We start from the raw sequence: 14,963 nt of genomic DNA on the forward strand, positions 1-14,963 counted from the left end.
ACAGCCACGTCGGCTGGTGTAAGACCATTGTCAACAAAGGTCTTACTCGCTGTGACACCAGGAAACGCAGACCATTAATTTTAAAGCGAGGTCTCATTGTTGGGAAATTGGAAGGAAGGGCAGCCAGGGTGCCACGCCTCTCACCTGATGACCTGATGACCTTATCAGGTCAGCCCCACCCAAGGCGACCTGATGAATGGCCAGGAGACCTTTAACACGTTCCAGGACTTGGGTCAGGGTTCGGGGCTCCAGGGAAACATATGGCCCAATGGGAGTGACAAGGCAGATGTCATGCCACCACGAGGCCTGTGGCCCTTCCCTGCACTGCAGTCCTACAACTGCAAGCCATCCTAATGGGGCTCAGGCTCCTTCGAGCACTTCCCCCAACCTAACAAACAACTGAGCAGTGGTTTCCCCGTGACCCCTACTCCCCGCCCCCGCCCCCCGTGTGCCTCCCTACTTCTTCAGAATTTCAAGGCCATTTTTCAAAACCAAGAGGGAAACTCTCATGAAAGTCGGGTTTCCACTCCAGAACACTCTAGAACAATCTCTGACCCGCCTTTCTGTTGGTGTTGGGTTCCTGTACTCTTTTCCAGGCACTGGGCCCCAGCCTTCGTTTCCCTGTTTGCTTTCTGCACTTGGCTCACCGACCCCCATGACAGGGGCTGCGGTGTAGTCTGAGGCCCAACGCTTGTCTCTAATGAAACGTCCTCAGAGCCCAGAGCCCAGGAGTGCATGTCCAAGTGATCTTGCTCCAGACTGAAGAAATGTCACCACCGAAGGCTTGAGGATGCTGGACGTCTACTCAAGTGTCTAACTGGATTGGGGAAATGGAGTGCTTGTCCCCAAATGTGTGGGTCCTCATGCCAGGCAGAGTGCCTGGGGCCAGTGACTGGCTCCCAGGGAGAGACGGTGCTGGAGACAGTGGGAAGGGAGTGTGAAGGCTGTGGGGACACTGGGTTGGGACCGCAGGAAGAGGGTGTCAGCCTCTCTCTCTCTCTCTCTCTCTCTCTCTCTTTTCTGTGTCCTGTGCTGTTTTCTTCCCACTGAAGGCCACATGCCTCCTTCCCACACGGATAAGAAATGAACCCCTTGAGAGACTATATTTGGAGGCCCACAAGACACACTCCCGGCTTCTCTCTTGATCCCAGGGCTAGCTCAGCCTACACCGCGTCCCATCTCTGGCAACCGGAAGTGGCCAGCTGCATGGGTTTGACAAACAAATTCGCAACCTACGCTGCTCATGACCTCCTGACGTAGGCAGTGCTCATTCTGTGCCAGTTGCAAGAGCGCTATTACCATTCCTGTTATTACTCCCATTATGCTGGTGCGTTAGAGGGCCTCGGGAGGGAGGGATAATTGGCTATCATCACCCCAAACGGTGTGATTGGGCACCAATGTACAAAGAGTTTAAAATTAAAGGCCGGCATTGTCAGCGTGGTGGGGACAGAGTGGATTACAAAAGAGATGAACTCACCTGCTCCATTACACCCTTCCGGAGACGCTAGTAAGAGGACAATCAATTTGGTCTGATTTGGATCTGTCCCTTCTTTCTGATCCCTAGTGAGTGCCATGGGAGTGGGGGGCACAGTTGGGGGGGGGGGGGGCTGTAAGGTCGCCGCAGAGTCTTGTGATGGGCAAATGTACTCAGGAGATTAATATTGTGCTCCTCCTGGTCTCCACCCCAGGGCTGGATTTCTCCAAAGCTTTCCTCGCTACCAAGTCCGGGTCCCGGGACCCCGACTTGATCATCCAGTAGAGAAGGAACATCTTGCGCTCTAAATGTCCGCGCTTCAGGCGCCGTGCAATGGTGATGGGCGTGTCGCTCTTCAAGTCTCTGTCGTGGATGGAGGCACCGTGTTCCAGTAAGGGCTGGACGCAGTCTGTCCTGCCCATGGCTGCGACCACGTGCAGGGGCGTCCTGCCCAGGGGTGATTTGGCCAGGCAGTTTGCTCCTGTGAGATTAAAAAGACCAGCTGGAGTGGTCTGTTCTCCTAGCCAGGAGTCCCACCCGTGTGACACGAAGGTACAATAAGAAAGGGACCGGGGCTGTGGCAGGAATATGATGGAGGGTTGGTGCTGCTCCCAGGGACATGGTGGCCTCACTAAGCTCTTCACCCCTCCCATTGAGCCTGGTCCCAGGGAGCAACCAGTAAACAGCACATTCCAGTCTCCTGTTCCAAGCACATCCCCGCATCTTGCTGCTTGGGAGCACTCTGATGGATTTGTCTGCCCACCTCACCACATCTGCTCATCTCATTGCAACATTGTTTCCACCCCTCCCTCGAGCTTTCTACTGATTAACTTCGCTAGCTCCATGTAGCTCCTGAGCTTACAGCAGTCTGCACTGTGCCACAGGCCCTTTGCACATGCTCTTCTGGTTATGCACTACACTTTTGCATTTCTCCCCTTTTAGGGTTTCAGTGACTTCCTTCATTCTTCCTCTCTACAACCCCTACCTCTCCCCATAAAAGTTCAGTAGGCACTGCGTTGAACGCATCCCATATGTGACAGGCTATGGGATTAAACATTTGTAACCACTGGCTGGCTTTCCTGCCTAAGATCCATGAGGACAGAAACACACATGGTCTGGGCACTGCTGCTTTTATCCTTGGAATGCAACTGCAGGTACTGGGGAGGTGACAGGAAATGGCAGTCTGAGAGTGGACAGACCTGGACTCCTGCTGCCTCCTGCAGACAGATGGGCTAATGATAGGGGTCCAGCATGGACTTGTGGAACTGAATGGAATTCTGGGTAACAAAAATCACAACACACACACACACAAACCAAGGCTACTCAATTCAATCCAGCCTGCATTGCGGCTGCCGTCGCATAGTTCAATTGAGCTATGGCTAGTTGGTGAGGCGAAGCTTAAGTAGGCTTCCAGAACGTGGGCATGACCCTGTGCCTCCCCCCCCCCCGCCACCCTCCCAGCCATGGCTGCAGAGGACGGAAGACTTTGCAAAGCCGGCCATCATTTTTTAACGGGTGCCTTCAAATACATCACAGTTCCATCAGAGCGAAGATGACTTTTTATGAGCTTAAAGGACTGCCGGGCTGTGAAAGCCTATCCTTCACTGGATAAGAGAAGTGTAGAAAGGCTGTGTGGGATGGCAGAAAACATGGTGCTGTCACCCACCGTCTTGAGCTCTGTAGCAGAGATATGACATGCCAGTACCCTGCCTGGGACAGTTGAGTTGTCTCCCACCCTGTCTGGCAGAAGCGGGAGGATCCCTGGAGCTGAGCAAGACAGCAGATGGAAAGGAAGAGGTCCAACATGGAGGTGGCACCTTAGAAAGCCAGAGGCGCTTGCTAGTCCCTCCTCCTTTCCCCAAGGAAGCCGTGGGGTGGGCTCTCTGAAGCTATCCTCAGTCAGGGGGAGCGTTTCCCCAACCAGGGAAGACAAAAGATTCCTCCCAGACATCTGCTCAGACATGGTGCTGACCACAGCTTTGGACAGAGAGACAGACAGACAGATGGTCACCCTTAAGTGGAGACATGATGTATTTAAAAGGACCTCCAGCCAGGCTGCGGACCACTCTGTGGGATAGCCAGGGTGAGGTCCTGTTGGACCATTGCAGAATCTACTTCAGGCAGGGCAAGGAGCTGCCAGGCTAGGACGTCCTCTGGACTTCCCCACCCTCACCCCCAAGCCCACCCCTAATCCCCCATGGCTCACTGTCCTATAATTTTGGTTCTACCACAACAGAATGCTCCACAGACCTGGCCTAGAGAAGTGCAAGTCCCTGATGGGTGTACCACATGGTGCTTAGGACCAAGGAGCCCAGCGGGAGACACGTTTGGTGGGTGACAAGCCTGGAACCTAGGGAGCCACTGCTGAAGTAATATGTAAGATGGGTCATTCTGTCCTCCCAACCACACCAGGTCAGGCTCTCCGCAGAATTACCAAGTCCTAGAAGATACTGCACGGCATCCACGTGGCCTCTGTGAGCAGAGATGTACAAGGCCACAAATGCCCTCTGGGCTGTCCACTGCCTCCACTGTTCCCCCTTAAAATGCTGTGAGTTCGCTGTTCGGTAGAAGGTATCCTCACTGATGCCAAGACATGACATCTAGGTGGAAGGAATGCATCAAGGTTGTCTCTAGAGCGTGACCTGCATCCCTCCACCCATGCTGGTTAACTCCATCCTAACTGAGGTACACAGCAGGAGCGGAGGGGTGATGGGCGATACCTACACACCCAGGAAGTGCAGCTATCCCCACCCCGCCTCCATCCCTGGTCAGGCAGGGGACACAGGGAGGCCTTTCTGCCAATGTTTTGAAGGGAGAAAAATAGCACTGCCAATGTGTCCAGAGGAAGATGTTTGTGGCCCTTTGGGAAAAACGCCAGCTAGCGCAGTGTGGTCCCCTGGAAGGAGCCCCAGGGAATGGAGGAGTGGTGGAGTATGCCTTTCCAGTCCAGTTTTTGTGCCCGTTGTCACAACTGCAACTTTCTGAACTCTGTGGGCAGAGAGATGCCCATCACAGAACCATCTTGGGGTGACACACATCGTCAGGGATGGGAGGAGGGGCATGGATACCACAGAGAGGACCCTGTGCTCTGGATGTCCCAGTCAGTGGGGGAAGGTGCAAGGGGAGGAGCAGTGGGACCAATCGAACATGGGATGGAAGGCTGTGATTATCTCCTCAGGTAGCGGGCACTGACTAAACTTCCAGGAGAGAGAGAGAGGAAGCCAGGGATGCAGAGAAGTAGAAGACAATGCTACAACTGGGGCTGGATCAACTTTGCTCTCGTTCCTCAGGCCTGGGGTCTGGGATACAGAGATCATCGCCACCCACCCTTCCCTGGATGCATCCCGGCACCTCTCCCTGTACCCCCAACCTTCCCTTGAACCCTGTCCTACCAGGAAACTGACTCTTCTCCCTGGGGAATCTCAGAACTCTACCCTCAAAGTCTACTGAAGAAAGAGCAGACGCTTGCCCTGGTGCCGACCCTCCGTCCTCACAGATGGGTAAGCATCCCTATACTCATGTTTCCCACACACACACACACACTCTCTCTCCCAGGGCCAATGGGTAGCCCAGCAGAAGGCCTGACAAGCATCAGGTGAAGGCTGTCCAAAGGTGCCAGGCTCCTACCCCACTCCCAAGGTAGACCAACCTGGGTACACAAGCCCCTGACCACTGGGCTACCGGCCCATATTCTTTAACTAGGATTAAATTCGATTTTCAACTTGGCCAACATGTGGTCAGAAAATGCAGCACCTGGGCCCCACTGCGGGTAGAGTAAGTGGGTTTATGAACTGTTAATAAGCAAGCCCGAGGGACTCACAAGCCCAGACTGTCTGGAAACACTCTCCATTCAGAAAGCTCATCTTCCTTTCCTACTCTGAGGACTTTATTCAAAAGTTTCACACTAAAGACTAAAGGCTGGGGTCCCCTCGCCCCCTAATATTGAAAAAATAAAGCATGAAACCACCTTGCTGGGGTCCCCTTCCACGGCGGCCAAAACCAGTTCCGTCCAACCATCGTAATGCCAGATACATAATGAAATAAGTGCTCCGGGGATGACATCGTAGAACTTCAGGGTAGCATCATCCATCAGAATTCCTACGGGAAACAGTTTTTCCTTTTAACAAAATTAGGACCTAGAGAAATCACTGCATCAGTTCAGACCACGTCTGGCCCTGAATCACGCAAAGATACTTTTAAAATCTTGAGCCAAAGGGGTGGGAGTGGGTGGGGGTAGGGTGGGGGGAGTCTCTCCCTTGATGGTCGCACAGGAGCCTGAAATTTGATGCTGCTAAGGCTTTTTAGAAAATTAATTTGGCTCAGTTCAGATGGAAGCTGGACCAAAAAGAAAAAAAAAAAAAAGAGGAAAAGGAAAAAAAAAGAAAAAAACCCTACACACACAATAGCAATGATTTATAAAATTTTGTAATTACAGCTTGTCCTGTTGGGGAAAAATCCATGAGTCAGTGAGATCGTTTTATGAGGCAAACTCTACAAATAGAACTACTTAAATCTGAGCTATACATCACAGGCCCGACAGTGTACTTAGCAAGTTATATACCTTCAACTGAACACTGACTCTAGGGAATGTAGCCATTAGCTGGCTAAAGAGATGACAGTGACTGAAGGATCCAGCAAGTGACAGACAGCCCGCGTCAGGGTTTTTCCACCAAGGTGCTTAACTGATGTTTCCAACGAGGTACCCCTCTCTATTCCACACACCACAGCTTCTACGGCCTATGCCCATAACACATCAGCTGCACCTATAGCTAGCCCTTGCGGTCAAGGATGTCCTCCAGACATTGTCCCTCGTGGGGACAAGACTGTCCCCCTAATGAGCCTTTGGTAACCTCAGGAGCAAATATCAACCCTCACTGTATTTGGACTGGAGTGTCAGAGCTCTTGCCAGACCCAGCATGCCATCTTATTCTCGGGGCCAACAATGGACCTAGACCCACACCCAGAAACCCAGGCTCAGCCAGGCTTGGTGGCACACAGCTGTCACCCCAGAATTTGGGAGCTGGAGACAGAAGGATCACTAGTTCAGGACTAACCTGAAGATACATGAGATCCTGTTTCAACAACAACAATTAAACACACACACACACACTGAGAACGACAGCTCAAGGAGCACTATGCAGGGAAGGGTTTTTGGTTTTTTGTCTTTTTTTTTTTTTTTTTTTTTTAAGGTAGTGCTATTTAATTTCTCAAAACACACGTCTTTCTTGGCCACCTACTATCTTAGGAACCCCAGAGGACTTGGATTGCTTATACGCGATTACAATCTGCCCAGGCTGCCCTAGTAGCCTTTCCAGGTGATCAGAATCCACAACTGTTCTGAGTTCTTCATAATTATTTTGAGTCTCTATGCCTGACCTGAGAGGTTCATCCTTGAATCTTCATGACAACCCTCCAGCCTACATGGCCTCTTCCTCTAATTGGAAGCACACTGAGGCTGGGCCTGGCTAGGGCGTGACAAGGTCTGACTCCTGCCAGACGTGTGGGTACCACTTGATGATCATACTCTCAGGGGGGGTGTAAATAGAGAGCTGGTCGTCGAATCCGTTAACTAAGGTTTTGTTTGTGGCTTGACCGTGGGAACCGGTCTGCCACTGCTCTGAGACAACTTGACTTTCTAACGGCGTGGTAAACATCTAGGAGAGTTGTGAGTCTTGCCTCCTGGTTTCTGTGCAATCCCTAGCACGTCCCCTTTTGCAGATGGGCAACCACTACCTTGGGCTCAGACAAATGCTACTAATTATCAACAGATGAATGATCGCCAGGAGCAGTACTCGCTCATGAATTTGCTTGCCGAGTTTAGACAAGGCCATCGTGGCGCTTTCCCGCCATGATCTCACTTGCCCTTCCCTCTACAACCCTGGAGGTGGGCAGATGTGCCAGCCACAGTCAAGGCAGCACAGCTTAGGGGTCAGGCCTCCAGCAGTTGCTAAGTGACTGCTGAGTCTTAGCACTGTGACATCACTGTGAAGTCACCCACCTCTTATTCTTTATCAGCTTGCCTGAATTTATTGCTTACTGGTGAAAATAAATGAACAAAAGGGGGTCCAGAGTTAGGAAGACACATAATTTTTCAATTCCTTGCTGGGGAACAACTGCACAGGCCCTTATTACACCTCGTATCCTTTATACCTTGCTAGCTATAGACAGGCTCAAACACAGCTTCTTGCTAAATAAAGCTTTGAAGAATATATATACATGCATCTGTCAACTACTGTAAGAAAATACATGTGCCGTGGAAAACATTTAACCTATTTTTAAAAGTGCCGAGGAAGAGTATTTTGGCCTTGCCTGCACAGTTTGCAGAGTCATTCCTGTCCACTGGGGAACAGCACAGAGAATTCTAGAGCTAATGGGGCTCTGCTCTCCGGATTAGGAGACTGAGCCCAGGACAGCCAGTGCCTGAGAAAGCAGAGCGTGGGGACAGGTTGCTTTCAGAGCTGTCTCCATCGCTCCCAGGCCCTGCAGTACTCTGCAGTGTCTCCGGGATACCGGCTGCTCACATTCCCAGGGCAGCCCAGAGGTTTTTGTTTTGTTTTTTGTTTTTTAATCTTCATTTTCTTGAAGTGTTTTGCGTTGATTTCCATCGGGTGGGGAGATGATGGAGCCCAACCAAGGGTCTTTGATCCTGTTCTCATATCCTAAACATTATAGGGAATGGGGACAGGGGCAGCCATGTCCTCAGGTTGAGGGAAGGATAGACAGGCTGAAGAGCCTCTGGTTTCCACTGGGTGCCTCCCCATGGAATTTGTCTAGATATGGGGTTCGTGGGGGTCTAGATTCAAGAGAACTGAAAGGAATCTGCAGGGCTCCCTGTGAGCCCCGAGTGTGGGAAAGGTCACAGCTTGCAACTTGGGGTTCAGAGACAGACTAAGTTAGTGTCAAGATTGGGGGGGGGGTCTAATAATCATGGTCATGGATTGCTTTGAGTTCTGGGGTCCTGATGAGAGCAGGATTTACTCTGTATTTGGGGTTCTCATGGGAGCAAGTCTTGCCATCTGGCTGGGGTTTCTGGTTTTGGAGGAATCTGTGGCAGGATTTGGGGGTCTTTGGATGGACTTGTTTTAGGCAGCTCTGGTTGGTAAGCAACTGGGAGGAATCAGACAGCTCTCCTTTGAGATTTAGGGTCTTGCTAGTGATAGAGTCTGCTCTAAATTTGGGGCTCTGATATGATAGGCTTGGCTAATTGATCTGTATTGGGTTTTGGGGTCCTCGGGAGTCAGGGTTGGTTTGAGCCTTCATTTCCTCATGGGGACACAGCTGGTGTCAGCTTTGAGGTACTCGTGAACCAATGGTTTTCTTGAGGGTGGGAAGTCAAAGAGAAGCAAGCTTGACTTCACTTTCTGGGGGTTCTCCTGTGGGCTTGACTCATTTAATCCCTGGAACCTTTATGAGGATACTTGGGTTGGGCTGGGGTCCTGCTATACTCATGGGGAGCTTGGAGCTTGAGGGCTGGCTTTCAGAGGTGGACAGAGCTGGGTTTGGATGTGGGGGTTCAGCAGTGGGCAAGGTCCATGTTAGGATCTAGCATACTTATGTAGACTGGGGTCTGGCTGTACGGATGAGTGGTGATAGCTGGGGGGAGGGTGTCTGTGCTGATGCTTGTGATGTGGGTGGAGTCTGCTCTGGGGTTTAGGGTGCTAGTGTGGCCAGGGTCAGCTAGAGGATATGAGGGTCACACATAGCAGTGTGTGGACAGACTGTGGGACCCTGAGGTGGGCAGTTTGTTTCAGCTTCAGTATCCTTGTGTGGAAACAGCCATGGAGGATAGCCAGTCCCAATGGTCATATGCTTTTAGCCTGGGGGACTTGGGGCTCGGATTTGGTCAGGCTTGTTTTGGTTTGGGGTCCCTAAGGTAGGTAAGGATTGAAGTTTCAGTGTCCTTGTGTAAATGCAGCTGCTATAGGATTTGGGGTTCTGAAGTAGTGATAACTAGCCTGAAGATTTTGGGTTCAGCCTTGGGTAGGTATATCCTGGATGTGGGGGTACCAAATGGGAAGTATAAGAGAGTGATGGCTAGCCTAGATACTTGAGGTTCAAACCTGGGTTCATGTTTGTTCTGGGCTTGGGGTTCCAGGATAAGCAAGGCTCATTTTGAGTTTTAGTATCCCTGTATGCATAGTTAAGTGAGCAGGCATTTGAGGAGCTGCAGTAGTGGTTAGCCTGAGAGATTTGGGGGTTTAGCCTTGAGTAGCTGTGTTCTGGGCTCGGGGTTGTAGGATTGGCAGGTCTTATTTTGAATTTTAACACCCTTGAGAGAATATACAGTTGGTATGAGTTGGGGGGGGGGTAGCGGTTGGTGTGGGAGTGAGATATGGACACTCAGCTTTATTCTGGGTTTGAGGTTCCAGGAGGGGCAAGTTTGATCTGAGTTCTAGCATCTCTATGTAGACACAGTTGATGGAATCTTGGGGTCACCTAAAATAGTCATGGCTACTTGAAGATCTAGTCATGCTTGGCCTGGATTTGGGGTTTCCTAAGGTGGGTAGGATTTTGTTTAGGATCTTTGGGTAGCCAGTGGGGATGGAGGACATGGTAATCAGCCTAGAAACCAAGTTCAGTCTTGGTCGACTTTGTCCTGGGTCTTGAGGGTCCCAGGTCCAGCTGGCTTCTTCTGTGTTTGTGCAGCCCTGTATGGACACGGTTGGTTTGAGCTTTAGGGTTGGGGCTCTGAGCTAGTTATTTTCAGTTTAGAGATTTGGGGTTCAATCTTAGGCAGATATCCTCTGCCTTTGGGGACCCGAGGCCAGCCAGGTTTGTCCCAGCTTCTGAAATGCTGGCATAGACAGGCTAACTAGAGAATTTGGTATTCACCACTTAGGGTTTGTTTTGGATCCAGGTTCTCATGAGGGGAAAGGCCTATCCTTGATTTGGTAGTGGTAGGGTCTACTGAGACCTAGTTTTGTTTCAGGGTAGACATGGTTGTCTTGGGGGCCTGGGCTCCCTAACGAAGACAAGAGGCTGCCCAGAAGGTCTTGTGGTTTTGAGATTTGAGGTTCTGAGTAGCCTGGACAGACCAGGTTGGCAGACCACAGCCTGCGACAGACACAATGCTTGTGAATGAGGGTCACCTATATATTTGGGGTTAATAAGAGACCCACCCATGTGCTTGGAGTTAGGAGCCCTTGAGTGGCCAGTGCTCCAAGGGGCCGTTCTAGATGGGGCTCGAGTGGTTGGGTTTGACTTGGTCACCTTGGATTCTCTGGCAGTTACGAGTGTCTTGGGGACCCAGGGCAGGAGTGGGCCGGGGGCCATTGAGTGGGAGGAGCTCATGGGGTGCGGGAAGGGGGTCGGGCAGGGGCCACCTCGGTCCAGGAAATGCAGCCGCTGCAGGTTGAAGGGGATGCCGACCATCAGGTCCAGCTCTTCTTTGAGCTCCCGCACTGTCATGTCGTTGCGGCAGTTGGCCACACGGAACAGCTCCCCAGTCTCCTCCAGCCTCACCCGCAGGATATAGACGTCAGGGGCCAAGTCTGGCGACGCAGTGGAGGCAAGCGGGTCCCCTGTGTGCCCCCTAACCCGTGCGCGGGCCCGGCTGGAGGGCTGAGTGGGGCGCGCGCCCGCCTTGGGGTCGTCCCCCTGCCGTTTCGGCGGACGCGCGCCCGCCCCCGCCACGTCTGCCGCCCTCCGCATGGCCCGCGTCATCCCGCGCGTCATCGCCGCCCCCGCCTGGGGCCCCCGAGACAGGAGAGGGGCGCCCGCGCTTCCGGAGACTGCTCCCCCCCACCCTCCTCCGCGGCCCTCGCCAGCCTGCTAGCCCTGTGGGGAACCTCCTGTCTGTTCAGGGCAGTCTGCATGATTAGGGAGAAACGCTGGGTCCACAGTTTCTAAGGTGGTCGACAGGCTTGCTGCCGTGTGCTTTTAGGAACATAGCAATCCAAGCTAACCTGGGCCAAGCTGGAACAGGCAGAGGCTTGGGTGGAAATGGCATCAAACCCGTGTGCCCTGACGTTGTGACATCCTCGGAGGGAGAAAAGTATGGAACACATCTGATGGGAGGGCTAGGCTTAAACCTTTTCTGGGAAAGCTCAAACCGTGGGGTTGGGAGGGTATAGGCCCTCAAACACCAGACCCAAAGCAAGGTCTTTAGAGGCAAGAGGAAGCACCATGGAACTGGCAGGGAGCCAGAACGCCCTTCGAAAACTCTGTTGTTACCAAGAACAAAATAGAAGCTTGAAAAATACATTTTGTATAGCAGTTAGTTACACAAATTGGGTCTAAGGCCTGGTGGTCCAGGCCACCCACTCACTTGGGGGCAGAGGCACATGCAGTTCAAGGTGATATAAAGGGACGGTGGTTTAATCCTTTTTTATCAGAGAGGCTCATTCTAAATGATGGATAATTATAATGTGTACAGTGAACAGACTGGGGTCTTACAGTCTTTTTTTTTTTTTTTCTTTTTTTCTTCTGCAGTACTGAGTATTGATCCTAAGGCTCCACCCAGGAACAGAAAAGCCCCCCCTAGCTGTCTTGTAGCCACAGTCTTGATAGGAGGCTGGTCTTGTCATAAGTGATCAATTTCATTCAGTACCTAGATTCTACCTCAGAACACTAAATATTTATTTTTATTTTATCTTTATTATTTGTCTTTTTTTTTTTTTTTTGAGACAGGATTTCTCTGTGTAGCCCTGAGTGCCCTGGAACTCACTCTGTAGACCAGGTTGACCTCAAAATCAGAGATCTGCCTGCCTCTGCTTCCCGAGTGCTGGAATTAAAGGAGTGTGTCATGACTGCCTGGTGTTTTTGCTCTTCTTTCTAGAAAATTATGCTCTATAAAAATCCAAGATTCTAGCTGAGAATAATTTTCCTTACTTTTAGACCAACAGACTTGATTACAGTTTCCATTACCTGAGCAGTAAAAGCTTGTTTGCTGCAGAGGCCCTACAGCGTGCCTCATGTTTTTACTGTAGACACACAGCACACACAAAGCGGGACAGCTTCTGGCTTTGTTTTTAATCGTTTGTCTCTAACTTTAATGAATTAACTCTGTGCTAAAGTAGCCCAGATGTTGCCTGTGCTGGGTATTTGAGTTCTTTACATTTTTCCTAGTCTCTTTGGCACCACATAGACACCTTCCTTTCCTCTTAAGTAACAAGATCAATATAGTATTTGAGAACCTGCAGGGGTATCCTGTGTAACAGGAAATTCAATATATGACCTTGAAGTTTGTCTTTAGGAAGAAGTGCCTGTGTCCCACGGGCTCCCCACTACTTCGCCATATTCAAGCCAGAGAGCACAGAGCAGGGCAGGAACAGGTACAGAACCATAATCAAACGTTTACAGAACACAGAATCATTAATTAACGAAAAATGTTTAAACTGTACAGCATCTTTTTGTTCATCTGAAATTCAAAACTAGGAAATCTAAGTTCTGTGTACTTAAGCCAAAGTAAAGAGCACATGACTCCCCGAATCAATGGAATCTGTAGAAAGTTCTAGTTAAAAGTATGGCTTCTTTTCTTATCTTTCTTCTTTCTTTCCTTTTTCTTTCTTTCTTTTTTTATTTTTTATTTTTTATTGTTGAGTCTAAAGTATAACCAGAATCCATGTAGCTCAGGCATCAGTCCCTACACCACCCACCGAATCCCTGGACATTGTCCACATTAAAACAACCTTATGACTCTAGCTACTGTCAAAGACCAGCACACATTTTACATTTTCACAGTTTCTGAATTAGGGAAAGGGTGAGGGAAATACCTGAGAGGAGCCAGATGACAGGGGAATAACAGTTCTTTACTAGGCTGCTTTTACAAGGACACTCCAAAAGTCCCCAGAAGAGCTGCCTTTGCAGCGGTCCCAATGCAGAACAAGATTCAGGTGACATGTTTATTCTCTGCAGAAGCTAATGTCACATCCATAGGGCTTTCTCCTGTCAAGTTATTTACGCGGGTACAGTATTTCCGCTGGAGATAAAATACAGTGCCATAAACTCCATTTTCTGAGAGAGGATGAAGGCAGCAAGCCCAGAAAATACTTACAGGCTTCTACTAAATTACTTTATTGGCAAGGGGAGCTGTATTTATGTTTGGTTTCCTTGAATAGGGTTTTGTTATGTAGCTCAGACATGCCTAGAATTCTCTATATTATGTTTGAACTTTTGATCTCCCTGCTCCAGCCTTCCAGGTGCTAGAATTATAGATGTGAGCAACTGTACCAGGCTCTGAGGGGAGGTTTGAAAAACCAGTCTTTCTAAATAACAAACTGCTAGCCATAGCTCGTGGCGAGGAAGCCTGAGAGCCATTGGTACCTGGACCCACCGCCTCCCTACAAACCCGCCCCTGATCAGGTCCACAGAGGCGGTAAGGACTAGGCTGCCATCACCTGAAAGAAGCCTCATCTGGAAGCTCTTATACAACTAACTAGGTTCTCTTTGATACAAGCCACATGTGCATCAGAGGCATCTCTGTGCACCCATCACAGGGTGCTAGTTCAAGTCTTCCAGTAGAGTGGTTTCTATAGCATTCTGTATCTTTGGTTCTAAGGAAGCAAAAAAATGAAATATCTTGGTCCTTGTCAGACTGCAGAGCCAAGAGAAACTCCTCAACAACTTTAAGATGATGGTTCTCAGCATTTCTAAAATATGCCAAGGAGAGAAAAGTTTGGAGTTCCATGTGCCATGACCTGTGTTGTATAATATATCCTAGTTTTGTTATCTTTTAGGCCATGCCAAGACCCTGGATAAATTTTCCAAAAATAGCCTTGTACCCAAGTCCTTTCAGATGGTAAAATACCTTACTCCAAAAGTATTTCTGAGATTTTAATGGTGGACTGCTAGTAGTGACACCTGCTTTGAAAGTTAAAGTAACTAAACATTTGCATGCCTCTTGCTCTGTAGTTCCTGAGGTCTGACATATGTGGGAAGCAGGACAGGGAGAAGGCGGGAAATGAGCAAACAGGGGACCACACCACAGCGGGGAAACGAGCCAGTACAGTCTGCAGCAGCATCACTCAGGCTTAAACAGACCAGTGGCAGCCATCAGACTTTGAGAGCTTTGAGATACGATTTTGGCTTCCTTTCCTATCATAACGGGAACTGGAAAATGCCTTCACTATCTAGAAAACAGTGTGATAGTTTGTATCTGGGTAGTTTCCATTGTTTAAGAAATGGAATTATGTTCATCCCTTCAGCTGACATGTATCTCCAGTGTACTGCCATCCAGCCTGCTATATATAATTCTTTGGGGGACCTAGCTGCCACCTGTCACAGCCAGGGTTAATAGAGAAGTCAGCAAGGTCCACACACCCTTCTCCAGCAGTGTCTGCTGCAGTGCCTTGGGCAGCAGAACCTTTACCTTTGGCACAGGATCCGACACCAGGCTCAGGAGGCTGGCAAGCAAGTGTCCCACAAACTGGTCCACAGAAACAGACCCTTCACTCACCACAGCCTGCAGAAATGAGAGCCTGGCAGTGACTTCTTCAAGATTTCAAAGCACATATACTTATGTAATTGTAAAGACATTACTTCTGAATCT

General features: G+C 49.9%; 1 protein-coding gene across 2 annotated transcripts; it reads right to left on the reverse strand.

The window, feature by feature from the left end:
• Positions 1 to 1,536: 1,536 nt before the first annotated feature.
• Ankrd60 (ankyrin repeat domain 60) lies at positions 1,537 to 11,149 on the reverse strand. 2 transcript variants are annotated; one of them, XM_021155911.1, is made up of 4 exons: positions 10,798 to 11,149; positions 5,442 to 5,572; positions 3,909 to 4,074; positions 1,537 to 1,955 (listed from the first exon to the last, which is right to left on the reverse strand). In XM_021155911.1, the coding sequence occupies exons 1-4, from the start codon at positions 11,147 to 11,149 to the stop codon at positions 1,648 to 1,650; spliced, it is 957 nt and encodes a 318-aa protein (XP_021011570.1). In that variant the 3' UTR covers positions 1,537 to 1,647. The 2 variants fall into 2 exon arrangements, with proteins under 2 accessions (XP_021011570.1, XP_021011571.1); XM_021155912.1 differs by lacking the exon at positions 10,798 to 11,149 and adding an exon at positions 10,594 to 10,778 and having other exon boundaries at positions 1,548 to 1,955.
• Positions 11,150 to 14,963: the final 3,814 nt, after the last annotated feature.

Source organism: Mus caroli, chromosome 2 (assembly GCF_900094665.2).
Source record: "Mus caroli chromosome 2, CAROLI_EIJ_v1.1, whole genome shotgun sequence".
NCBI classification, from domain to species: Eukaryota; Metazoa; Chordata; class Mammalia; order Rodentia; family Muridae; genus Mus; species Mus caroli.

What these genes read in the sequence shown, in the direction of transcription:
- Ankrd60 (XM_021155911.1), bottom strand. Translation starts at nt 11,149, where the DNA reads ATGACGCGCGGGATGACGCGGGCCATGCGGAGGGCGGCAGACGTGGCG. An exon ending in GCTGCATTTCCTGGACCGAG is followed by an intron (nt 5,573 to 10,797) that starts GTGGCCCCTGCC and finishes TGTTTCCCGTAG; the next exon opens with GAATTCTGATGGATGATGCT. An exon ending in GCAGTATCTTCTAGGACTTG is followed by an intron (nt 1,956 to 3,908) that starts GTAATTCTGCGG and finishes TTAATCTCACAG; the next exon opens with GAGCAAACTGCCTGGCCAAA.